At 37.8% G+C, this 27,749-nt stretch overlaps 1 protein-coding gene across 2 annotated transcripts in view; it reads right to left on the reverse strand.

Moving 5' to 3' along the window:
* Positions 1–27,749, reverse strand: part of Twin (CCR4-NOT transcription complex subunit 6-like twin) — a 405,710-nt gene that overhangs the window by 18,753 nt on the left and 359,208 nt on the right. For both annotated transcript variants that reach the window (XM_076813260.1, XM_076813252.1), the window contains exons 3-4: positions 9,813–10,125; positions 712–863 (exon numbers count right to left, since the gene is read on the reverse strand). In XM_076813260.1, the coding sequence (XP_076669375.1) occupies positions 712–863; positions 9,813–10,111 (451 nt within the window). In that variant the 5' untranslated portion in view covers positions 10,112–10,125. The remainder of the gene's footprint in view (positions 1–711; positions 864–9,812; positions 10,126–27,749) is intronic.

A 27,749-nucleotide genomic window follows, 5' to 3' on the forward strand; every position in this document is an offset into this window, starting at 1 on the left:
ACTTCGTTTTATTCGCAATTCTTATTCGAGATCATTGGAATAAAAATTTATTCGAATAATGCAGAAATCTGTTCCCGCCTCGCTTCTCAGTGTTAAATCATTTGCGAGGAAAATCAACTTGTGGAAGAGAAAGTAGAGGTAATTCGCCTTTCAGAATGACTCAGGGGGATTTATTGCACGATTTTTCTTCGCGAAAATTTCTGTCTTTCGGTGAAAATTTCGTGACCCTTTTTACCATTGGCGCTCAGTGCGTTTATAACTTTAAATACCTTGCGAATCCTGGAATTATCAGAAGGGGTGATTTACACCAAGAAAAATTAGGTGGTTCTATTTAAAAATACCACCCGCTCACACTTTCTCCGTGCGTTGTTACATTTATGAGAAAAAGACACGTTGTGGAAAGACAGCCAGTTTTGTACCATTGAATTCTTTTCATTCGTTTCTACCGTCAACTGTGCAGCAGATCAACTGCATTCAAAATGTACGACTTACCCGGTATGCATACTCGTATATACGTGTAGAGGGAGGGCAGTGCTCTCTATCAATTATGGGGAAACAAGGCGCAAGGGGGAATGCGTAATTTCGAATATTAATTAACACTTAACACTTCGTGTGGGCTATCGTATGGCACAAAATAATAGGGGAAGGTGTCTCCTTGACTTGTCTCATGTTACTACCTTTTATTGCTAGCAGACCTATACTATTGCTTACCGTTGTCCCAGGCAGCCTCTTTTGTCCTAAGAAGGGCAGCTAGCCCGATATTATCCTTCGGCATCACTCTGTTTAGCATATTATCAGAGCCCTCTGCGTTTGCCATTGCCAATTGATTGAATTCAACTAAATGCTCTTTTATCAAGGTAAATCTGTAACAAAAAGCGGGAACAATCTATTAGAACCTCGTGATACAAAGTGGTGGTTTCAATTTCTATAACACGGAAATACTTTTACAAATTAGGACACGTTGGTTTTAATGGGTCTTTCCACTGTAAGGCCTTAAAAAATTACCGCTGTTTGCAACCTTTTTTGTCACAAAAAGAATGTGTTTACTGAATTGAAGTATTCTTCTATTTATTAATACGTGTTTTGAGAATACAAAACAATTTTTTCCATATTTTTTTAATACTTGCTTTCGCAAAAATAGGTGGGTGTAAAATGCGCTGTAAAAAAGGGACGTCTCGATTGCGCGGTCGATTTTGTAGGAATCATGTATCTGAACCGAAAAAAAACAAAAAAGTTGTAATCAGCATGGCTCTCGGTATATCCCGAACTAGATGTGATTGGATTGATGAAGAATTATGAAAAACATAAAAACATTCTATTCTCAAAACACGTGTTAATAAGTAGGAAAAACTTTAATTTAGTAAACACATTCCTTTTGTGACAAAAAACGTTCCAAACAACGATAATTTTTTAGGGCGTTACAGTGGAAAGACCCCTTAAAGAAGGGATAGATTGTTTTTCTTCCAATCTGTTCTTTCCATGTGAGTTTTCGAAACAGCTGATAAGGCACAGTTTTGCTTAATCAGTGGGAATGAAACTTTACAACTTGGATTTTGAACATGTATGGGGTAAAATGATACCCCTTGCATAATTTTTTTTCAAGTTGAATTTTAATATACTCTAAGTTTATTTTAAGCATTGCTATTCGTCATTTACCAACAGTAATGTTTAAATTACATTATAAATCTATTCCCACGGATTTTTATTGAAAGGAATAAATTTTATTCGACTTCAAACTTTTTCGAGCTCACTTTACCCCGGCCTCCCCTACGCCACATTCCTCTTCCCCATCAAAGTCAGATCAAGGGGTGAGGGCTGCAGCCGAGGGGGGCCTTCCATTTATGTAAAAAATAATTGAATGGAATTTTGTTTACTGCTTCCTTTTTGAAATAATTAGAAATCGCACTAAAAGTTTATTTTAATATATCTTTTCGACGTTTGCCTTTCAATATTATATATTTGTACGTCATTATTTTTCGTTATGATTAAATGTTATTTAATCTTATTTAGAATAAATTTCAATTTTTGAAGCTTTACCTATTTTATTGTACGCTTCATTCAAATAATTTATTACACCCCTCACCACCGGTTTTCAACCAATGGGGCCCTCGAAGATTTGGCAGCCCCGGACCCAAAAAATATTAATCTGCCCCTGTTCCCCGTATGTGTGGCACGTGACTATAGATGGAAAAGATGTCTAATGTCCAGATTTGACTCTTGATCTGATTCGAATCCATGGAGATCTCAGAATTAATTTTATGACTCGTACGAACTATCATTAGATATGTTTTAAAACAGAAGAAAGCTTGTGGCAGCGATGGTATAATTATATTCAAACAGAGTTATTCAATAATTCAGAACAGTTCAAAATTTCTCTGTATCCAGGGACTATATCAGAATTTGAAATTCTGCCGCCACTGTCGATTATATTATTGGCCCTCGTAGCGGGGTGGTGGCACCCCACCCTGGTTCGCCTAGAAGTTAATTCGCTTAAAATTCCATAACTTCGTTAATTATGTAGATTTCAATATAATATTCCATAAGCACACTCGCAAGGCTCCGCAGCACAAGAAATTACAAGAAGCTATAATCTCTTAAAGAAGCTGCTCTCTTTATAGTCCGCGCTGGATATATTGCCTCCATTGCACGTTAGCCGTTAACAGAGTCCATTTGTGCACCATTTCTGTCTCGTATCTTGTTATCCCCAGAGATGCGAGGGGTGACGTCTAATATTTCTACAACGCTCCCTCTAATGCTCCACGCCTCTCTATCTTATACCACGGAACTGAGAATGAGCGTCATAAACTTTACTACTGACCCACGGTACACTCAAGTTCTATAGCGACTTGCACGAATGCTCGGTGAAAATAATTAAGCCAATCCACTGTATCGTACTTGTTCTCCGCACATGACGTCACATAGGATTCATATTGCACATTTTTTTCTCTCCAGAGAATGGCACGTTAATAAATTCCGTTTAAGCGCGCATACAGAATCGCAGCGGGGAACGACGGTATCACTGAATTAATAATTTGATATTAGTATGTCGATCCATTGTACCACGTAACGAGCACTTTATTCCGTCATTATTCCTGGTTTATAATGCCTGATATTTCGCGTGATTTGCGTGTTGCTACCATAAATCAGCTACAGCGGTGGACAAAAGTAAATTTAAAATTATATTTTTACACGCAGGGCCGCATTTACCGCAAGGTGTGCTAAGGCGGAAGCTGGGGCCTGACTCTCTGTGGCAGTGATTCTCAACCTGTGGCTCGCGAAGTGTTTCCTGGGGGATCGGACGGTTATTTTTAGTTGACGATTTTTAGTAGTTGTTTATTTTAATGCTGCCATATTGTCGTATTCTATCCTAACGGTGTAACACTCATTTTTCATAAATGAAAGGAAGGAAATATCTACCTCACTTTTAGTTATTTGAATGTTATAAAAGGGGATCGTGATTCAAAAGGAAACACTGCTCTATGGGGCCACATTTTAAGACCTTACTGTTCACGAATATCGATATAGAAAACAGCCTAGTTATAGTAGCAAAATAAAATATTTCTTTTTAAATATTAAATTCATAATATAAAAACTAGAGGCAGCTGAGAAATTTAATAGGCCTCCCGCCTCCATTTGAAATAGATAGGTCGTTTTTTCTTTAGAATATCAAACTAACAAGTAGGGCTGTATTGCATAAAATTCATATACGTGAGGGCATCTACCTGTATCTACATATTTCACAAAACTGTAGAAACAGACTTGTTCTTTTGGGGCCTCATAATGATGTTCCGCCTGTGGCCTCCGCTAGCATAAATACGGCGCTGTTTACATGTCCGTATGACTAATTTAATAGTAGGCGTGAAATATTAGGTTGATATCACAGGCCTATTTGACATCTCGCGAATTTAAGGAACACAAGTTTTAAGATGTGATTGTTTCTAATGAAACTATTTTATTTTTCTTACTGTTCAGAGTTTAAACTTTCTTTTAACTAAGCAGTACTGTATATCGAATGGAGAACATGTATCAACGTCTGCGCAGACAATAATGACACGTCGCGTGATATTTCACGCGAGTAATAGACTACATCTTCATCCGAATATATACGTTTAAAGACCTTAAAGTGATCTCGAGGCAATCGGTGAACAAGTATCAACTAAGGTCAATTCAACCGGTTGATTCTCAACATGGAAATCGTGCTCATCGTGTACCCGGGGAGTTACGACCAGCAAGCTGGAGCAGCGTTTCCTGTAGACGTTTATAGTCGACAGTGCTCCATACGATGTTCATGAATGAATACTTTCCCATTTTGTAATCAATACGAAATTTGTCTTCGAAATCTTACTAGATTCTTTATTGTAAGTGATTTACGAATAGAATTGAAGTATTTTCTAAAGCCTGGCCTAGAAATTAGTTATTATACTTAGGGAATAGAACACGATACAGAAGAAATATTTTGACTTTAAACTTCGAGGTCAAGGGGACTTTATGCAGGCGCGAATTGGGTATAGGCGAATTAGGCTGCAGCTTAGGGCCGCAAATTTGGGGGTGGCATATTTTGAGGGTGGAAAATTTTAGGGTGCGGCAAATTTTGAGGAGAGATAAATTTTTGGGGAGCGGTAAGTTTCGGGGAGCGGCATATTTTGGGAAGCATCAAATTTTGGGGAGCGGCAAATGGAAGCAACAAATTTTGGGGAGCGCAAATTTTGAGGGGCGGCAAATTTTGGGGACGGCAAATTTTGGGGAGCGACCACTTTTGGGAAGTGGCAAATTTTGGAGAGCGATACATTTTGAGGAGCGATAAATTTTGGAGAGCGATAATTTTTGGGAAGTGGCAAATTTTGGGGAGCAGCAAACTTTGGGAGCGGCAAATTTGGGGAGCGACATATTTTAAGCGAAAGAAATTGGAAAAGGTTTAAACACAGAGGCTTGAGAGAGCTTTAAAAACAGTTCCCTTTTTCCAAATAGCGGATTAGCAGTGACTCATATATGAGTTGCCATATCGAATTAATGTTGAAATAGTTTCGACTCTCTTAAATTAAAATATTTGATCATATCTCGTGGAAAGGGCGGCAGACGCTTGTTACCCTAGGGGTGCCAAATTTTCAAATTCGCCCCTGACTACATTTTTCAAAATAATTGTTTTACACCCCGTATAGTCGATAAGGAATTGAGGCGAAGTTACAGGTAATTACACGTACCCCGTGTTACATATGTTTCTCATCTAAACAACAATCGAGTGAACTCTTTAGTTACGTTACGCTTCAAGCAGAAATTCATTTCTCCCTGGTATGTTTTATCGTAATTCCACGTAAGCCATTGCTAGTAGAACCGTGACAGAAAAATGAGGCAAAAGGTGTCTAAAGTCGAAGACTTTCTTACGCCCCACGTAAACGCGTTTCGCAAACGAACGTCTACATCCTCAGCTGAAGGGTTAAATTCCCGGCCAAACGACACGTGTTTGTTAAACGACTTCAGCCCAAGTGAATTCCAAGCATTGACATTTCGCGAGATGCAAATGGCGCCCAAGTCGACGCTGCGTTTCCATCGGGCGCTTAAACGACTTACTGGAGTTACGTCGACAGCTCTTGGAGCAATTGTCAAAGGCAGGCTGCAGCCCGCTGGTAACGCGTTGTAATAGCTTCGTAGTTCCCAAGTTTCTCATCCCTGCGCGTCGCGAAAGTAAGTTCCGCGAAAAAAGAAAACTTCTTCGATATACGAGGAAAGGGAGGACGGGAGGGGGTGGGGGGTGCAGTGCAGTCTTGTACGGTGCAATCTTTGGTTTATCGGGGATCAAAAGTATCGACGTTTCTGACCAGGTGTCGAATAGATCATGCTTTAGCGAAGATTCCAGCACGACACACCGTGCACATTTGCCCAACACTTGTATTACTTCTCAGCCATCTTCGTGAACTAATAGAGAAGTTCCGTGGCAGGGGGGGAGGGGGGATGTATTTCACTTAGTTTGAAATAGAGGACCGTAAGGGAGGAGGTATCGGATCGTTACGCTGAATCAATTAAGTACGTGCGTGGATTATAGAGTCAAGGGTTAGGTCTGGATTAGGTCTGGGTTAGGGTCGGCTCTTTATTTGCGAAAATTTTGATCTTTAATTTTGAGTAGGATTGTTGTCATCACCTGCACCTCTATTTAAAATGTTGTGTCACCTGTATACTGCCCAATGACGGTCCTCGGAGCTTGACCGCGCGCCATAAAATTATTTGACGTCGAATAAAGTTGAAGTTAAAGTTAAAGTTAAATAATTGATTTGACGCTGAAGTTGAAACGCTCGACGAATAAAAAAAATTAACTTTATTCGTCAAATAATCTAAAGTTAAAGTAACTTTTATTTGATGCGTTACTTAAATAATTTTTTATTCAGTTAACTTGCCAGTAGAATAGGACGGTTCTGCACAGACAGAAAGCAAGCAGTGAACACAATCGAAAATTGCATCGTTTGGCGTATCTTGTGCCTGTCACAAAGGGTTTTGCTACCGCGACATATGCATACAGTCAGTCGTTCTTGCTACCTCGATAACACCGTGCATCGGAACGGCGTAATATCGCCGGGTAGCCATTATGTCACGATGCACTGAGAATAAGTATTAGTCGCAACAGATATCCTTCGGGGCTGATAAAGCGGCCGATGATTAATGCGAAACGCCACAGCTGCCTACCCGTGCGCACGTCCGCATATTCCTGCTGAAAAGCAATAAAATGCGATAATAAAATAAAGCTCGATACACCGCTCGTAATTCAAGTCCGCGAGAGACGTATCTCGTGTGCGAATGCGGTCGGGTCGCTCCGAGCGTCTTCAACTTACGGCCAGCTCTGCGCGGCCGATACATCATAATCCGATGGATAAACATATTATTGATGATGCAGATCATTTTAACGATAGCGAAGTGTATGTTTCATTTCACCTTTCCATCACGCCTATACGTGCTTTACTACGTTATAATATAGACACCTTTGTGCCTCAAATATTTGGGCTTGCGTGCTGGGTAGGTATATAGTGATGCCACTTCATGCGAAGTATTTTTGAAATTATTCGACGACCTTCTCTGTGCTTTTATCATTTCATTTATGGGGTTTGTATGAAATGTGATTTTGTACGTCTAAATCCTTTTGACGATTTGCACAATCGTAACAGTGGTTGTGTCCTCCAGTTATAGTCAGATTTTTTGTGATTATAGTCATATTTCGAAATCTGAGAAGGGGAGGACACCATGTGGTGGACACCGATTTTGATGAGCCTTGGCACGATGGATCCATGTCGAAAATAAGTAAATAGGTGTCCGAGCGTTTCAGTCAATAGGCCTTAATAATAAAGATATTTATATGGAAATTATTAAAAATTTCATAGTCGCCGTGGGGTTTTAGTGGGTAAAAATCCCACACTACCCTGGCGCCCGCGGGAGATTCCCTTCTGGAGGCGTTGGGGTCCCTTTGAAGATGTCTCCGCGTTAAAAAAAAGTTTACACATTTTTTTTATAAATTACTTTTTTTTTATAAATTTTCTGTTTTAACTTTGGGAAATCTTCAAAAGACACCCCGACTCCTTCAGACGGGAATCTCCCGGGGGCTTCAGGGTAGTGTGGAACTTTTACCCATTAAAATCCCATGGCCACTATGAAATTTTTAATAATTTATTTTAATAACTTATTTTCGACAAGTTTGTATTTTTAAAATTTTGTTTCAGTAATAGCGTTCAAAAGTGAATTTTTGATTACCTATTTATTTATTTATTTCTCTTGTATGTGTAAGACCCATTTAGTAAGGAAAACAGGAGTAAACGATACATAGCGGAGACTAAAAATGTAACAGGATACAGAAACATGAATCAACTGAATAAGAATGTATAAATATCAGGACCTATCGTTATCTACCGCTCTGTAGACACTGCTTTTAAAAGTGGAAGGGGATCCATAGATGAAGTCAATCTCATTGCATTACAAGTTAGCCAGATTACAGATCCTGTTAAGGGGATCAGTGAGACCAAATCTGGAGGCGAAAGTGAGAGATCTGAATAGAAAAGTATGCCTGATAGCCCGTTCAGGAACATACATTCAAATTTATTTGACTGGTTACATGCGAGCTGCATACCAAGCTATTTATAATCTTGAATAGAACAATCAAATCGTTAACAGTCCTGCTACACTCCAGTGTTTGGATATCGAGTTTGCGGATTATGATATCTAATATTAATAACGAGTGCTATAGAGATATATAATACATGCAATCCCCGATCCGCACGATTAATTGATACCGTGTGGATCGAGACACGTATTCAACTAACAATTAATTTAAAACTGCAACAGCCCTTTCCCGTATACACACAAATTACCACGTTCGCGTAGGTATTTAATTAATAAAAAAACAGAAACGAGGAAAACTGTTTCAAACGTTACTATAAACGTCATCGTAAATTTTTTTCTCTGTAATGTTTGCCTGAGCGAACGAATTTATAAACTGCTTTGTGTTTCAATATTGTTACTTTTTTCCGATAGTGTTAAATCGAAATCATGCTATCCGAGAGCAGTTAGGGTTGCCAACAGTACTATAATATATAGTATTGCACTATATTTTTGTTTACTGTACTACGTACTGTTAGAAAAAGATATAGTACGTGAAACAACTATATTTCTGATACATCGATAAAATTCTATGATTTTTACTTATTTTTTTATTCTATGGCAACCTCAAAACTTTAATTTGCCAATTTCAATTTTAACAGAGAGGACTTGTTCTATAATGGATATGAATTGACGGGAAGAGAGAAACAGTGCCAGTTTACCTCATAAAGAATGAGCTCCTTATATACCTGTGTTAATTTGGAGTTTCAGTGCAATCAAAGCTTTGACATATTTGTTAAAGATAATCAATTAATTTAGGGGAGGTTCCGGGGTAAAAATCGATTTTTTTTTATTTCATTTTTCGAATGTTCAACCTTTCAAGAATACCTAAGTGTTTAAAAGGATTTTTCGAAATTCATAAAGTTCCTGAAGTTTTAGGCATTTGAGTAGTTCACGTAAAAATTTTAACCCGTTTTTCTCGGAACAGTGTTCTGAAAATCGGTGGAACCAACATCTCAAAAAGTTATTATCCGATTCAATCGAACTATTTTTATTTCGAAGAATATACTTCTGTGTAGTGGAGAAACCACTAACAATTTATAAATTTTGAACATTTGTAATTTTTAAAGGCCTCGAAAGCACGAAAATATAGGGAAAAAGTGATTACAAACTTCAAGTGTCGTTATTTTCTCAAAAAAATGTCATTTTTGTAATTTTTTCTGGTAAGTCCAGTAGCGAGTTTCATGCCCTTCAATGATCTGGCATTATTTTTACTTCAGACCAATGGTTTAGGTGCTGTAGGTTCCACCGTTTCGGATGAATTTTTTGACGCCTCGACTTAACCGAGTGCCGTCTGCAATGATTAATTATAATAAAACTATATTTCTATAGTTTATGACATTCTTAATACGATGCAAAAACTCCCATTAAAGTACATGTAGTAGTTTTCCTTTAATTAATTCGTAAAGATCACCTATTTTATGGGCTCTGGATCGGAACACCCCCTTAATATTGCAAAATGCACAAAAAAGTACATTTAAAAAATAAGATGTCGTTTTAATTTACACTATATACTTTCCTTTGAAGAGTATTATATTTTCTCACAATGTACTGTATTTTTTATCACAATTGGCCTTAAAGTAGTATATTTTCCCGAAAGAAAGTTGGCAACCCTAAGTGTAGTGCACGCCGAGGTATGAGTATATGTACATACGTATAAACAAATATTTTTTACTCACTTCGCCGTCCTATAGAAAATGGCACAGCCGTCCACGTATTTACGGTCGTTCTCTGCCATTGTCTTCGCCCGTGACTTCGGGGAGAAGATGCCGTCATAACCGTCCTGCTTAAGCTCCGGTAGGAAGAAATTGTAGAATTGGTCCGTCTCGACCTCCTGCAGGCTGATGATGTCTGCCGCGTAATGTCGTATCTCATCGAGTATTCCTTTTTTCCGATATTCCCAATCGAGGGCCCAGCTCGGACAATAACCGTACATCTGCCGCGTCGCGTACTTGTCGCACAGCACGTTGTAGCACATTACCGTGAATATACCTGCAACAGAAGAGGAACGTTTCATGTACTACACGGAGCAATGGCAGTGTTCGATTCTATTCGATAGACAGATTGATAAAATCAAGCAACAGAGTTCAGAGCCACTTTTACCGTTTCTGATCACTGGGGTTGGAACGGTGGACTGTGCACTTTGTCCAATCAGTTCCTGTGGTTCTCATTTCGTAATGAATTTATGTATTATAGGTAGGGGAGACCGGGGCTGGTTGATACGTTTTTCAGTTTTCAATGTTTTTCACTTTTGTTTGAATTAATTACTTGATAATAAATATGTTAAAATATACTTTGGTCCTTCCTCTTTAATATATTGCAAATGTAAAGTTGAGAAAATATATACAAAATGAATGAAAAAATGTTATTTGGACGAAGGTAAAATGTATCAATTTACCCCACTGCGGGGCTAGTTGATACGCTATTCTGTTTTCAATTTTTTTCATTTGTTATTTGAATTAATTACTTAAAACAAATATGCTAAAATATACTTTGGTCCTTCCTCTTTAATATATTGCAAATGAAAAGTTGAGAAAATACATACAAAATGAATGAAAAAATGTTATTTGGACGATCAATTTGTATGTATTAAACTATTTACTTCTTCTCTATATAAACGAAAACAATTTAAAAAAACGATTGTTAACGTCAATGTACAGTGTACACACTCGTACACTGGATCGTAGGAAAGAATTGAAAAACAATCTTCACATATCTCGCTCAAATGGAGCTACATATATACGGTGTCGAGATAATTCGTCTGTATTAACTTGCCCCCTGTATCAACTAGCCCCGGTTTCCCCTACTTATATTACTTCATGCTTTTTGTTTTCTTCTATCAGAATTATTGTGGATTCTTTCGTTTTTCATCGACTTCAAAAAGGAGGAGGATATAGATTCGGCCCGTATGTATTTTTTTTTTATGTTTGTTCCCGCATAACTCCCCAGCATATGGACCGATTTTGATAATCTTTTTTTGATTCGAAATAGAGCGATTCCCCGGTGGTCCCAACCTGCACTGCATCAATATTGGCCCAATATTTTGCCAGTTCTGGTTAATAATAAGGACTATTGTCACCTAATTATTATTATTTTATGTACGCACGCGCATATCTCCTCAGCATGTTGTGTCAATATATATAAAACTACAAAGTCAAAAATAAAAAAAATTAAAAAGTTAAAATCGACTTAAAAAAAATAAAAAATAATTTTCTCCCTCATTTAATCTACGACTCTCATATTTTTTAAGTCAGCGCCTCATCGTTTGCACTGTGTAAATCCGGCGTCAACTTAAAAAATATTACAGTCGTAGATTAAATAAGGGAAAAAATTATTTTTTATTGCATTTTTATTTTTTTGAAGTCGCTTTTAATGTGCTCATAGTTCCATGCAATTACCACCCCAATTCTAAGTGAAGAAATTCTCACTTCTATACCACAGTCTTCTAAAATTCTAAGTGAATAAAAAACGAATAAGTAATCTAATTTGGAGGCAAAGATACTTCAGTCAGTTTCGATCACTTCTGTACCACTTTCTTCCAAAGTTCTAGGCGAAGACAACGCGAATAAAAAATCTAAGTCGGCCTCAAAGTTACTTCACTCAGTTCCAATCATTTCTACATCACTTTTAAAATTCCAAATAAAGGCAGAATGAATAAAAAATCTGATTCGTGCTCGAACGAATTAGTAAGAACTGGCCCAGCCAGCGGTACCCAATAGAAACGAACGCAACTGGGCAATTCGGCGATTCTCCTGGCAAGCACCCCGGATTTCCGCACATTGCTTTTACCGATATGCTCGAATTAATTTCAGCGCCGTTTCCCGATAGACGGCCGAGTCAAAGTTGTAAATCAGTGGTCCTATTACTGCGAACGGTTGCTAGGGGCCGAGAGCACCTTGACTGTAGAGAGTGTAAATAATTGAGGTGCGGTATCTGCCGCAATCCAATAACGAATACACGCATACCGCAGTACTGGCAGCAGTCTGCCTCGACGTCAGTGAACGCTTCTATATAAAATTTCACCAGCCCCGTACTTTTTTGGGGGCGATGTTAACCGCCTGGTGAAACAAACCGGGCTTGCACCGATTTAACGCGGCTTCACACATATCAGTTCCGCGACGGTTCAGAGCCGCCAGTGTCAATGTGCTTCATCGTCAGTGACAGCCCTCCGTTCCAAAACAGGGAAACGATATCTTTTTAGCACTGACACTGACGGCACTGAACCCTCGCGGAACTGATATGTGTGGTCGGGCGTTTCGACTACAGCGTACAATAAATTTTTCAATTTGAACTTTAACTTTATTCGACACGCGACGAATAGTTGTTAACTTTTATTCGTTATTCGATATTTTTATTTAAATACAAATTCTGCTCACCTCTGGTTTTAAGTTTGTTATTTTATTAAGAGGCGCGTGGATATGTAAGGAGGCAAAATGAATGTATCAAAGTTTCGTTGGTGCATTGAAGAATATTTGAAGTGGAGTAGCTAAGTAGACACGTTGTTGGTTAAAGTGTTTTATACTTATTTGAAATCGCACAGTAGCTACCTAATATGGATAAGTGTTACGTAATAAATAAATGTATATTTTACGGGTTATTCGTTGTGATTTCGTAATGCTCGGTTTTCATATTCATTATAGTCACAGTAGATTATCGTATCCATCAATAATAATTTCCCTTTGCATTATAAATATGAACGTTCGTACCCATATCGTAATAAAGGGATTATCGATAAGGAAATTAGCTTTTGTAATTATCACGATGCACGGTTGGCGACATACCTACATGCATACATTTGTAACTCGTAACGCAAAATCAGAGGCAGTTTTCTCGTTAATATCACGAGCATGTTTTATACATATTCCTATTCTGTTACTTGTCCAAGCGCCATTTTCTTTGAACTTGGTACTGGGGATATTTCGAAATGATTTATTGGGGAAGCTATGAATTGGTAAGTCCCTCAAAATATATCTGAATTAAGGGGTCATTCTGGTAATCACGCCGCAAAATTCGGCAACAGTCAAGCTTTTTTTTCTCAGTGAATACAATGAATAACAATGTCAATCTTTTTTTTCAATTATTAAGCTACTTGTAATGTATACGGAACAATTTTTTAAATACACGTTTAATGATGTTTTTTCAATATTATCTGGAGTTCAAAATCGCGCCTTGGGAAAGACGGCGGCAGTGATTTCAGCTCACAGACTCAACTGAAACATAAAAACCCAACTGATTCTTAATCATTATGAGTACCGCTATCGGAGGTGCCTGAATTAGCCACGTAAGTCAAAATTTAATAAAATTGCGCGCATTCAAACTTCATGTAGGAATGGAAAATTTCGAAACTTGAAGTTTGAATGCGCGCAATTTTGTTAAATTTTAACTTACGTGGCTAATTCTGGTACTTGCGATAGCGCTACTCATAATGATTAAGAATCAGCTTGGTTTTTTTATTTCAAATGAGTCTGTGAGCTTAAATCACTCCCGTCAGGGAGGTATTTCTTTTCGAAGGCGCGATTTTGAACTGCAGATAACATTGAAAAAACAAAATTAAAAGCTTATTTAAAAATTGTTCCGTATACATTACAAGTAGCTTAATAAATGAAAAAAAAAGTTTGACATTGTAATTCGTTGTATTCACTGAGAAAAAAAAGCCATCATTGTTTGTGTGCTACCAAAATCCGGTGACTTCTTAATTTTTTTTATGAAGATCTCGAATTTTTACGGACCATACCAGAGGTTTGCGCCGAAATGGCACATGTTCTACACATCCTGTAATTTTTTCCAAGTCGATTTGAACCTCAATTCGCTCGCAATCAGGAAAAAATGAAGAGAAATAAATATTCGAGAAAAACGCATTTAAACTTTCTGGGCAAAGGCGACGCTATAGGTTGCCGCTTAACGTTTTTAGCTGCCAAATCAACAATTTTGCAAATTTTACTATAAACCAAGCGGCATTTTATTGAGAAAAGATAGTAGTTTCGGAAAATGCAATAAAAAGATCGACTTTTCGACTGCCTAGTCCCCTTAATAGGGGCTAAAAGGATACGCCTAGCACACTTTTCTTATCTGCGGCATACCTAACGGTGTTATTACTGGTGCCAGTATTATTGCGAAAGTTGACGTTCACTAACGTCTTTCAGGGTTGTTACTGTTATCGGACTCATCGTCGTTACCGGTTACTTTTATCGTGAAGCGTAACCTCGTAAACGGCTACACACCTACCAGAACGTATCTACGCGCCCACGGTAACTGTGAATGGAAAGCCTTGGTCGCTGACCGAGAAACTCTTCATCCGAAAACCCGTCGAATTTGTTTTCATGAATTTTAGAGGCTCCAGCTACCGTTGTACGAAAAACTTTATTTCGCCCTGTTTTTCTTCCCCCCACGAGGCGCACGTGTGGTTCACGACTGGTATTTCGGATATTTTCAACGCAAATCCAATCTTTCTAAAAGTGGCTGCACTTTTTCTAGCGAATGCATCTGAAAGAATAATCACAAACCATAGAAGTACCGCGTGTAAAAAAGATCCAAGGCTCTTTCCTCTGAGCTTCAGCTTTTTACGACGTCGTATCAACGACTGTTAACTTCTAAACTAGTACTTCACTTCTCTTTATAGCACGGTAGATTATAGCCGATAGCTGGCTTTAGAAGTCGCACCTTCCTCAAGTATCATTTGCTGTTTCCTATAAATGTTAAATGTGATTTAACGCGATAATGGATATCACGAAGCATCGAAAAATTTCAAAAATAAAAGCTGCGCGGCAACGTGGAATACTAATTGAAGAGTCCCCATAGAAAACACTCTAGGTGCCAAAAATCAAATTTTTCAGGAGAGAGAATGAACTTCGCTGACGTTAAGGGGTTATGCCTAGTCAGGCGGCCGAAAAGAGGCGAATATTTGTGATTTTTTTTTGAAGAAGCGGAAGCGTATAATTTTACAAAGCTTTTTGCGTTTAAAAGAGCAACATTTAAAGAACATTTGGTAATTTTTTCGTAGAAAAATATTTAAGTTTATAATAAAGTAACAAGCGACATCCAAGAAGCATTTTTAAAAATTTGCTTTCGCGGTGAGCACTGCCATTCGTAACCAGATTATCTAAAATCAAAAAACAAAAAAGATTTCGTTAGTATATTAATGTATCCTCAGGTTGACGGAGAGAATTTTCCGAAATATTAAGTTAAAACAACATGGCATCTATTTGAAGTTGAAATCCTGATTTTTTCACGTAATTTTTGCAGGAAAAAGTCAGGATTTCAACTTTAAATAGCCGCCATTTTGTTTTAACTTAATATTTCGGAAAATTCTCTCCGTCAACCTGAGGATACGTTAATATACTAACGAAATCTTCTTTGTTCCTTGATTTTAGATAATCTGGTTCCGAATGGTAATGCTCACCGCAAAACCAAATTTTTAAAAATGCTTCTTGGATGTCGCTTTTTATTTTATCATAAACGTAAATATTTTTCCATGAAAAAATTACCAAATGTTCTTTAAATGTTGCTCTTTTAAGCGCAAAAAGTTCTGTAAAAACATACGCTTCCGCTTCTTCAAAAAAAATTCACAAATATTCGCCTCTTTTCGACCGCCTGACTAGGCATAACCCCTTAAAATATTCACGAAATTTTATTTATTTTGATTGCTAAATATGCTTAAGTATACAATAACCTAAATGCATCACGAAATTTTCTATATTTTGCCTTAATATAGTCGAAATTTATTGAAAAGAATATCCATAGCTGATTGGCTCTTACATAGTTTTCTACAGAAGTAGCGTTGGACGTAGCAGCGATACCATCTGTCAGCACTATTGGTAACTTATTTACAAAGGGAAATTGGAATAAAATAAAATTCTACACCTACTATGGTATTACCATGGACACGTAGAAAATTTGTTGAAAAAAAAAACAATTATTGACTTTTGGCACTTACAGTGTATTCTATAATCTCTCTTCGATTACACTTACGATTCGTTGAATTCAAAAACGTAATGGTGTGTCGTCACTATTACATTTACTGGATAGGTGGATAGATTTGCTTCAGTTTCCTCGAGCAACACGTAATGCAGGTTTTTAATACGAATTCAAAGGTCACTTCAGATCCGTTGTCGCGATCGTGTTAAGAGGGCATTACTTTGGCTCGATGTTGCGTGAGATATGCGTCATTCCCCTTCGGATACCCTTGTAATCCAGGTTGGAAGATAAAGACAATGATCCATACATAGAAGCTGAGGGTGGCCTTATCGTTCAATAGTGAGAACGTTGAGCAGGATGAGGTGCTTATTTCTCTGGCATCCGCCAAAGGGACCCATCCTTTGAATCGTTTGAATATTTTACACGGTCATAGCATCGCGAACGATTCTAAATCAGAGATTGGAGCTCTTACGGACATAAAAGCTTCAAACCGTCGTATAAACGGAGAGGAAGAGTCGGAAATATATTGTAATTGACGTGGATATGTATTGGTTACGGTTAGGGTTCTGCATTGGTTACACATACGTCGATTTAACAACGATAATGATTCTATTATGATTCTATAACGATTCTAATGTAATGGATTTATATCGGCTTTACAACAAATCTGTAATGGTTCCATGACAATTTTATTCAGGCATTCAGAGCAAGAATGGACTAACCCACATTGATAAAAAATTATTTTTCCACAATTTATATAATTAGCAGAGCTTATTGGAATACATTATTGCTATTAACTCAATTTCTGAATTCTATAGTGATTCTGCCAGGATTTAATAACGGCCGTACGTCGGTTTTCTGCTGGTTTTATGTCTCATATGTTCTGTTTTCTCTTCGTCGAAGCACTTTTATCGCACCGGCAACATTTTCCCGATAAAAATGAAACCAAACAGGACCTCATTCGGAATATTTTTATTTACACGCATTCGAACTGCTTCGACGTATAATTAATAGTAGATCAAACGTGGTCAATTATACACACTCTCATGATCTAATATCTTTATTAGAATTTATAGATTTGTTATATTCTTATGGTCTAGAATTTTTATATTCTTATATTTTCATATTCTTGTATAAAAATTCACATTTTCATAGTACTTTACTACTACTACTACACATACTGTTATTCTATTCTCTTCATTTTCAATATATCTCGCTCACTTCGAACTGTGCAGCCAGTATCATCCTTAACCATTTGTTTAAAATAATTTAAGTACATCCTGGAACTAAAAATAGCGTCAAACCCCGTTCGAAGATCACCGCCATCCCCGTTCCGTGATCTAATATCGGGGCATTACTGTTTCTGTAAAGTCTGTGAAACAAAAGCACCGAAAACCCAGTGGCGAGATGGCCCCGATGGTCCTAATGGCAGTTGGCAATTTCCAAGACTTCTGATCAGAAATCTGTTTGATTACAAGACTCTCGCCACCTTTTCCTTAAGATAGCACACGCTGGTACGCTATTCGCAATCATCTGTAGCGGATAACACGACTGTTTCAGCTCGGGCTACTCCTCCGGAACAAGGCGCGAGGGATTAGGGGGGAACTTTTTCCTGCTGTCAGCGGTCGCCCACGTTGGTTGCGCGCGAGAGGATTAACAGACTAGGAAGAGAGATTCAGAAGGCCTACTTTATTATTTCAGCGCGTTGCATCCGTCCGTCTACTTTGCACCGGCACAATTGCGGCTGGTATCCGATAAAGGGGCGAGGGGCAATAAACTATGCATCTTTTGCCGCGAGATTTAAGTGCCTGCTCGACAACGAGAATTCGTGTTAAGTGCGTCTGGTTCTACCGGTCGCGGCGGCTTTGGCTCTCGTTCATCTGTGCCTACGTTTATTTCGTATTAGCGGACGTAACTCTGCAGCCCTCCCATCCAAATGAATAGTTTCAAAGCTTGTGTGTTCTTGAAGGTAAGGGGGCGGGCAGAATGTGCTAAAAAATATCGTTCCCACAACCACGAAGCATACACGGTGTCCCAGAATTTTCTTCCTTTAAGGGAACTAGGCAAGTCCAGGCTATCAAGTATTTTTGTCGAATTAATTACAACGAGATGAACGCAAATTGTGACTAGTACTTTTAGGTAATGTTTGGTAATACTATACACAGCAAAAAAAAATTATTTGAATAATATATACATATGTATGACAGCGCTACAGTTGCCTGATATATAGGTGTTTTTTTTTCTGGAGCCGCTTTAACTTTGCAGTGATTCTGGCCGTAAGAAACTGAATAGTGAAATATCCTCTGAACCTGATACTTTGCCCTCACCCCCATTCTGCCCTGAACCTATTGAAAAAGAAAAAAAAACGAAATTTTAGAAATAGCTCCAGTATAAATAATGTAGTGCATCTCACATAAATCCTCGAGCACGTACTTAAATATAAAATAATAAAGAAAGAAATAATAAATAATCTACTAAATTTTATTCAACAGTTCTAGTCTGTGTAAAAACTAAAAAAAAGCGAGAAAGGTAATTAGAAAATCGAAAGTGTTTTGCAATCTGCCACAGTGTCTCTATCGCTAAGTGTCTCAATTTCCTTTCTGCAAAGAACTTTTCAAAAACATAGAAAAAAGTTCAGATTTAAAACGGTATACAAAATCGGATATCAAAAGAAAAAAAAAAGTGATATGCTCGACGACAGGTTGCGCTGACGTAAGCACCGAGTATGAACTTTATCGTGCTCGTCATGGACTTTGTCAGATCGTGGTTTCTCTCAATGGCTGGTCGGTTTGTAGCGCGATCCACGCAGACAGCAGTTGTCAATGGCAGCAACGTGGACCGTGAACGTGTTGCCAGCAACTTCATTCACGGTTAGAGGGAAAGATACCGAGGTTACTGATGCCACGACCTGTCTCAACAGTCGCCAAACCAGTCTAGTGAGAAGATCCGAACAGGTTAATTTACACAGTCTCGCGCGAAGAAGGCGCCAATGTATTAGGTGTTCAAATAACATTTGCAGCGATTACTTTTCATTGATCGATTTTCTGACTCGAGTCTCATTAAAACGCAGCTTTATTCTTTTTTAACGCCCATTAACCCGTTACGGCGCGACGTCGTGCGGCACTCGTGATTGCTTCTTAATTTGCATATGTAAATAACGAAAATGTTTTCTTAAACCCACGATATTATTACAGGTAATGGTACCCTGTTGCTGGGCTGGTATAATAACTGATATGCGAACAATCAATTTTGGAATTACGGTAATCGAGTTAGGCCTGGGAACGATTGGATATCTTGATATCTACAAAATCGTTCTGTGTTAAAACGATTTTGCATTAGAACAAGTTTTGCGATTCAGCGGCATGGTGGGTTAGATACTAATAAAATTGAGGAGCTTGCAGCAAGAGGGGTGCAGCTACGTATTTACCAACTTCGAGTAAGTTAGAAGAAACTGTTTATAAAATTGTTCCTTTGACTTACATTAAAAAGAGAAGACTAATTGAAAAGTATATATTTTTACACGAGAAGTAGTAGTTACTGTGTTGATAATTTTGATTTTTGTATCTGGCAAATTTTCTCAAATCTGGAGCTTTCGTATCGCGCAAAACCTGTAATGGGTGCAGATTCAAAATTTGCAAGAAAGCGCTCATTTGTTATCGGATTTGTACCAAACGTGCACCAAACGATGTAGATTTTTTTTTAGATATGTATATTACACGTCATGACTCAAAAACTGTCAAAAATGAAACTGCACCCCTCTTGCTGCAAGGTCCCCCTTCCGTTATAACACGAATTTCTGGGTAGCTCGTATCTGTTACCACCGATATTTATTTCTTATGTTTGTTTGGCATGAACACGTGTCTGTCAGATTCGTTGCATAGTATACTAAATACTAATACAAATTCGTAAACTTACAAATTCGACCACTTTTAGCGAGAAAGATAGGTTTAATCGTTAAAGGAACAAAAATATCATTTTTGACAAATTTATGAAGTAGTATATAAATGCTATTTTTATGCAGCATAAAGAAACAGTCAAGAACTACTTGTTGCATATAAAAATTCAAATTTCACAAAAGGTGGACATACAATATTTGTTCACTAAGCAGAGTTGGGCAAAATGTAATCTAATTACAACTTAAGAATTACGATTAAAATGTAATCAACAACACAATGTAATCTAATTACAACTTACAAATTACGACTAAAATGTAATTGTGTAGTTGATTACATTTTAATCGCAATTTGTAAGTTGTAATTAGATTGACAAAATTGTAGCCAACTACCTAATTAACGATTATAGAAAATAATGTGTAATCAACTACACAATTACATTTCAATCGTAATTTGTAAGTTGTAATTAGATTACATTTTGCCCAACTCTCGCACTAAGCCATCGATATATGTGTACCTACTCACAAGGGGAGGACACCATGTGGTATACACTGATTTTGATGAGCCTTGGCACGATGGATCTATGACGAAACTAAGTAAATAGGTGCCCGAGCGTTTCTGCGAATGGGCCTTAATAATACAGATATTTACATGGAAATTATTAAAAATTTCATAGTGACCGTGGGATTTTAATGGGTAAAAATCCCACATTACCCTGGCGCCTCCGGGGGATTCGTCTTTGAAGGAGTCTTTTGAAGACTTCCCCAAGTTAAAAAAAAAATTATAAAAAATAATTTATAAAAAAAAGATTGTAAAGTTTTTTTTAACGTGGAGACATCTTCGAAAGGCACCCCGACGCCTCCAGAAGGGAAACTCCGCGTGCACCAGGGTAGTGTGGAATTGTTACCCACTAAAACCCCCAGGCCACTATAAAATTTTTAATAATTTACATGTAAATATCCCTATTATTAAGGCCCGTTGGCAGAAACGCTCGGACACCTAATTACTTATTTTCAACATAGGTCCATCGTGCCAAGGCTGATCAAAATCGGTGTCTACCACATGGTGTCCTCCCCTTGTCAGTGTAAACTCAATTTTTTTAAAAACCTAGTTAGTTACGAAAAAGAGTATTCTATATTTTCGATTTTTTTTTAATGTGATATCACCATCCTTCTGCTTGTACCAGTGACTACGAGGCACCATGTATAAGTGCAAGTGGTCCTAGTTGCATCGTGGCGACTATGTACTGTGCAACTGACCGTAACTGACCGTAGCTATTCATTCATCATGATCGATAATGAGATTTTATCGAGCGCACATTGTCCATGTATCATACCTACGAGCTGCACGTTTTATTATTATTTGTTTTCTTCAATGGCATAGAGAACCACTATTTAGTCTCAACACATAGTAGCTGGCTATCTACGGGGCGACACAAAACCATAAGCATGTGGATCAATATAAATTTTAACAGAAGTACTCTGCACTGTAATTTACACGTTCCTACCTTACAATTTTTGTGTATTGGAAACAAATTTCTAACATAGCGTTAAATAAAACTGTACTGCTGGAAGACTTTGGCGTGTAGATGTGTGATTCAGTACTTGCTTCACTGTTACTATTATATATTAAATGTTTGCTTTTAATTCCCCATTTAATTTCGCAAGAAAAGGGGGGCGTGCCATGTAGGGGAGACCGGGGCTAAAAGTTCCGGGGGTAAGTTGTTCCGACGGCTATATCTTCAAAATAAAAAGAGCGTTGTACTTTAAATTATTTTTTCCGTGAGAGTTGAAAATGAAATATTTCATTAAAAGGCACCTCTTGTATCTTAGTACCAAGTTACCCCAATGCGATAACAACTTGCCCCATATAGGGGTAAGAAGTTCCGCTTCGGTCAGCCACAAATTAATTACTTTCTATGGAAAACCTATTACGATATATTAAATACAAGCTTAAAATCAGAGAATATAATAAATTTAACAAGAAATTAGTCAATAGTGAAGAAAATAACTACATTATTATCCAGTCATTTTGTATGTTTTATCGAAATTGGAACTTTTAGCCCCGGTCTCCCCTACAGATTTCAAAATTCACCAAGCCATTTATCGAAATATCATTAATCGACATGACCCGAAATTATATTAAATTTCAATGGAGGTGGTCGTAATAATGGTTTTAGTAATGCATAAGCAATTTTGCGATTCCGCGGAAGTCACTATCAATTTATTACGCTATGAATCGATGCTACAGGAGAATATCACCCTTCTGCGAATATTCGACGTGAAAGTGAAGTCACAGCTACTGGCAGGTTTAATTAAAATTCATATTCTGCGGTAAAACTACACTTACACTTTCGCGAATCACGTTAAAAATTCATCTGCACATGTATGTACTTACATATAGAGGTGTTTGTATTTCACGTTTACCCCCAAATATTATTTTAAATAATTCCACAAGTAAATTTACCTGTGTATAACATCTTGATTTTCAGATAAACTTAGACAATGAATTTGCATATCTATTAGGTTCTCTAAACTTCAGTGACCACATCCATTGGCATTGCAAATCTATTATGACGTTACGTGGTCATTAAGATTTAACAACAGATTTGTTTCACGACCTTTTTAAGTGGTTACATACCCCTGGACACGTTGAGAAATTTGATTTTGGATTTCTCGGTTTTTTTAAAGAATAATGCTAATTATAAGAAAGCTAGAGAATATTTTTATACACATATATAAGCAAGTAAATAATAGACTTATGATGTTGATATCACTGGTCCATTTTGGGAAATACCCTGACTCTATCCAATCTAGATGAGAATACAGTTTCTTGTCGTCGAATTGTTTTCCTGCAAACCTTCATTTAATCACCACTATATAATTTCTCGAGAACATATTTCCAAAATACATTGAAATCCGCATAATTAAGGGGGGATTCTCGTGCAACAGCCCCCGAAATTTGTGAATCTTTTTTGAAAAAGCTATTGTTAATATCGCATTAAACATTTTTTTATATAAGGAGGCATCTTTAAACTTGCAGAAAATATTTTTTCATTCTTTTTTAAAGTAACTTTCTATTTGATTCGTCATTTAAATAATTTATTATTCAGTTACTGCCCAACACTAGTTTCAAGACATTAAATTTCCGATAATAGCAAATAACTAAGACCTTCTGGGAAAGTCTATTATCGTGAAATAAAATAGAAATATTAGAAATAGCACGCAGCAACCTGAGCGCATCTTTCCGTACATTCAGGGCGAAGCTTTTGCGTATTCAGAGGCGTCAACCGATACCGATAATTGTGCAATGCGCATTAGTAATGAACGAAAGCAGCACCGGCTGTAGTAATAATAAACAGTGTTATTAATGAAATTAGGCAATGTCTGCTTCGTGAATGCACCATTGCCCGTGGCTTTAACGACGAAAGTGACAACAGTAATGATTACGCGCATGGCAGCAATAATAATTATAATAAGAGTCTAATTGTGCCATTGCAAACGTTGGAATGATAATGACGCATAATTATTGCCTACCAAAGAATTCAGCCAGCCCCGACTGTCCGTGTACGGTCCATAATGATTATGATTGTCAGGGTCGTCGCGAGGGATGCAAGAAGTAATTTGCACGGTCCTGCTGGGACAGTCGTTAGTCCCATACCGCATTGTTGCACGTACACGGACCCATCACGACCAACGGATTTCAAATAATTCCAGGTGTTCCAGGATCGAGGGGAAAGACAGGGAAAAGTGCGACCAGCCATCTCGGTAACGGTGGGAAGTCGAGAAAAATACCACTATTTTTGTCGCGATTAGTGGAACTGAAATGAATTCAAGACGTGGCACGTATGTAATTGAAGTACGTTCAGCGAAACTTCGTTACGAGGATTTCTCTGCCAGCTGCGAAACAGGAAACAGAAGCCTACTGGTTTCTAACATTTTCAGCGACGCGAGGTTTTGAAAAATGCCAGTTAAATCGGTCGATCCATGCTGCCCTTGGTCCCTTCTGATAATAAATATTAGAAGACTCTAGAAAAAAAATTGCAGCCCCTACGATTTTAACCCTTAACCACAAATTCAGTCGACTGGATTAAACAAGTCGATTGATTTCCGTAAATACGCAATTTATCGAGAAACGATCCGTCACGTACAAATAATTCAATTTCTCAAGCTTCTTCAGTTGCAAAACTCGAACACTAAAAAGTAAATTATATAAAAAAAACATATGCCAATTTGATAAAAAATGCTGTAAAAACTAAAAAATAATTTTTTTTTCTTGTACTGCAATTATGATTGTGATATGTCACTTTAAATTAAATCGCGGGCAGGATATTTTACAACAGGATATGAATCAATTTAATACAGAATCAAACGTCGAAACGACCGATGAAAAGCGATGAAATATCTTGCCCCACGATTTTATTTAAAGCGACACATCACGATTCTAATTTCAGTACCTACAATAAAAGATTTATTTTTTTAGTTTCCAGTGCATTGTTGATCAGATAAAATAAAATCGGTTAACTTAAACAATTTCCTTTTATATATTATTTTTATTACACACTTGTTAGAGTTTGAGTTTTGCAATTAAAAAAAAACTTTATAGTACAAACTTAATAAAGATTAGCTTTTAAAAATAAGCGATTTTTTCTCAACCAGCTGCCCCTCTCGCCCCCCCTCCGGACACCCATGCTTACAAGGCAAATTGCCCTCAACTTGCCCTCATCAGAGTCACCGTCCCGTTTGCGTGCCAAACTTTTCTGCCGCCTGCCGTGAGGTTCGACGATGTGCATAGAAGAAAGATTGACGTCTGGCTGGCCACAGGTGGATGGCAGAAAAGGGAAGAAGAAAAGGCGCGGAACAAGGGGGCACAGGGGCAGGGGAGGAATTGACAGCGCTGTCGGGTCATCGGAAATATAATAACAGCGTATTATAAATAATGAATAGGGTAGCCCCGTAGTAAAATGATTTATCTCGCCTATTTCATAGGAGATCCAACAATGGCTTCTTTTTGGACACCGACAGCCGCGGCGGCAGTGGTGGCGGTGGCAGTAGACCCCGTTTACGCCTCTTTGTATTCCGTCTGGCTCTAGCTTTCTCCTGCCCCTTTCGCGACATGGGCCGCCGATGCTGCGCAATAAATCTGTCCAGATGGCGTAGTATAGCCATCGGCAGAGTACGACGCGGCACTCCGGGACTGCGAGGCTCGCCGGTCCGGTGGCTCGGCGTTGACCAATGGTCAAGGTGTTCTTTGTTGGGGCAGGCTACGTTACCTTGTCTCGCGGGACATTTATTAACGCTGCTGCTTTATCCTCTGTAATATGGTTACCCCCTCGGGCACTTCCTGCTCGGCACCGTCTGGTATTTGTTTAATTCCATTGCCTGGATTACGGTGCTTCGTTAGCCCGCTTTATTAGGGGGAATTGGTAATGGCTCTTTTTAAGATATCTTCAAAAATGAGTGCATTTCGGGTGTACTTTTCCTTTTGTTCATAATGCAATAATAACTTATACCGTTGTGTTCGGGATGGTTCGTAGAATAATTTCACGCAATGAGCAACCGAGTAACTATTACCGTTTCGACACAGAAGATGTTCAAAGTTGAAAATTTGCAGTTTTTCTTTCAAAATCGAATTTCTTGAAAACTGAGGGTGATGAAGACAAACAGTTTGTGGATTCGTGTTCGGGGTGAAAAACTCTACAAGAATCGCCCAGTGGATATTGCGGGAAAAAAATCTATTAAACGTTACACCACAAAAGCAATGAAAGCATGAACGCTAGTATCATTCATATTTCACACATAACAGAACAATGAGCCCAATATTGAGCTAAATTAATTAAGTGCGAGCATGTTTGAAGAAGCCTATTTGTGACTGTCGTTTCACTGCATACCGTTCTGAATGTCGCTGGTTGAGACCATCAATCCTGCCCCGGAGAAACGGACGGAAGCAAATGGAACGCGCGGGGCTAAATATGTAATCAATGGAACTATTACTACACATTTTACCGCGTTCCATCATAAATCAGAGCTCACGGACGCGTATTCCGTTACTAGTGTGCCATGTATCACGTCAGCGTAAACATACTTTCCGTTTAATAAGCTGCAGAATTCTCTCGGGTACAGTTATGCATCGGAATCATAAATTACGCCCAGAAAATTTATCTTCTATTCGCCGCGGCAACGATCAACGTATATCAGTTACTCGGCTTTAATCAAATCCACGTCTAAAAACAACTGACCATCTCGCGGTGGGTCGCTGCGATTTCATCGCGCGACAATCATCTGCGATTTCCCACTGGAATCAATTACGGCTGCGGCGCGGGATAAGTTTTAACGTCGCTGTGATTTTCAATTAACTAGTAACCACTCATGATGTACTCGACACTGATCGTTCGAACTTTTTGCAAACGTAATCCTGTCTACGTCGGCATTCGTGGTTTCGATTTAGTTCGATGGGTTGCTGATTGTCAGTAAATTTAATAAATATTTGTGCTTGAGCCTGCGCCTACGGTTTCTTTATCGCGTAACGAACGGATAAGTAGAAATGTCTGGTATGTGGTCAGACACGCGCCATGTAGATATTCTCGTTCTACTATTCTTATTATTAGAGCGTTTATTAAGTAAACGTAGAAATGCACGACAGCTTATAATGTACAGGATGAACCCCGTAAGGTGTGACCACTGAATTTAGTTAAAAATATTCGTATTAAAAAATGTTATTTGAAAACAGCGAGCATTTTGAACATTAGCTGTTGTAACATTAAAACTTGATCTGCCAAGGTGGTCAAAATTAATTGTTTTAGCATTTCTTATCATCGTGACTCATTTTCAGTACCTACATCGTATTTTCTGATTTTTTTTGTGATTTTTATCGAAATACATAAATTATTAATTCTGTAAAATAGTTTGCTCCTTCGCTTGCTTTTTCTATGAAATTTATATGTAGTATACCTACATATATAGAGATGGGTCGTTTTCACCCCTCACGAAATGCAGGTAAATTTTTTTTATTTCATAAGTTTCTCATGATATTCCCGTATAGTTCAAATACTTCTTTAGAAAACTAAATGCAGAAATGAACACAAAATGCCAAGCAATACTTCTGTGTTATGTTTGCTCAATTGTTGCATTCTTCTTTTATCTTCTTGATGTCTTTCGCTTGTTCATGAAAATAGATTGGAAAAATTGAAATTTGGAATTCTATTTTTTATCGTGATCCGTAAAAAAAGTTACGCACAAAATTTTCTAGGAATTGTGGAAAGCATTGACGGAATATGAAATTACTGAAAAAAATCGATAATTTAGACGAAAAATGTTCTGACACTGACTGTGACGAAAGTGATTCATTAGACTGTGGAAAAGAATATCCACAATCGGACAACGGAAGCAAAAATGAGTTATCGCATTCTGGCAGTGAAAATAAAGATTTCGACGTTTACATAGAAAAGGGAAAAGAGTGCAAGTTAAATAAATCAGAAAATATATGAAAATGCACGTTTTCTCTTAAATGATCTGTCCTTTTCAAAAACAAAATTTTATACCACTACCTGTGGCCGGCAATAATTTCAATTTCGCACATCCCCGCGACAAGCAGTGCGGCGAAATGAAGAAATTCGCATTAACTTAATATGTTTACCAAAACTGATAAAAATCTTATAAGGAAGAGAAACAGGTTTGATTCTCGTAACACTACATGTCGCTTATTTACAAATACGTAAAAAGAAATGCTAAGATGGCTGTTAGATAGTTCGAGCAATAATTAATTTTCGTTATCGATCGTATGTTTCATGGATGGATTAGTTTCGACAGG

The sequence above is a fragment of the Andrena cerasifolii genome, chromosome 1 (genome assembly GCF_050908995.1).
Source record: "Andrena cerasifolii isolate SP2316 chromosome 1, iyAndCera1_principal, whole genome shotgun sequence".
Classification (NCBI taxonomy): Eukaryota; Metazoa; Arthropoda; class Insecta; order Hymenoptera; family Andrenidae; genus Andrena; species Andrena cerasifolii.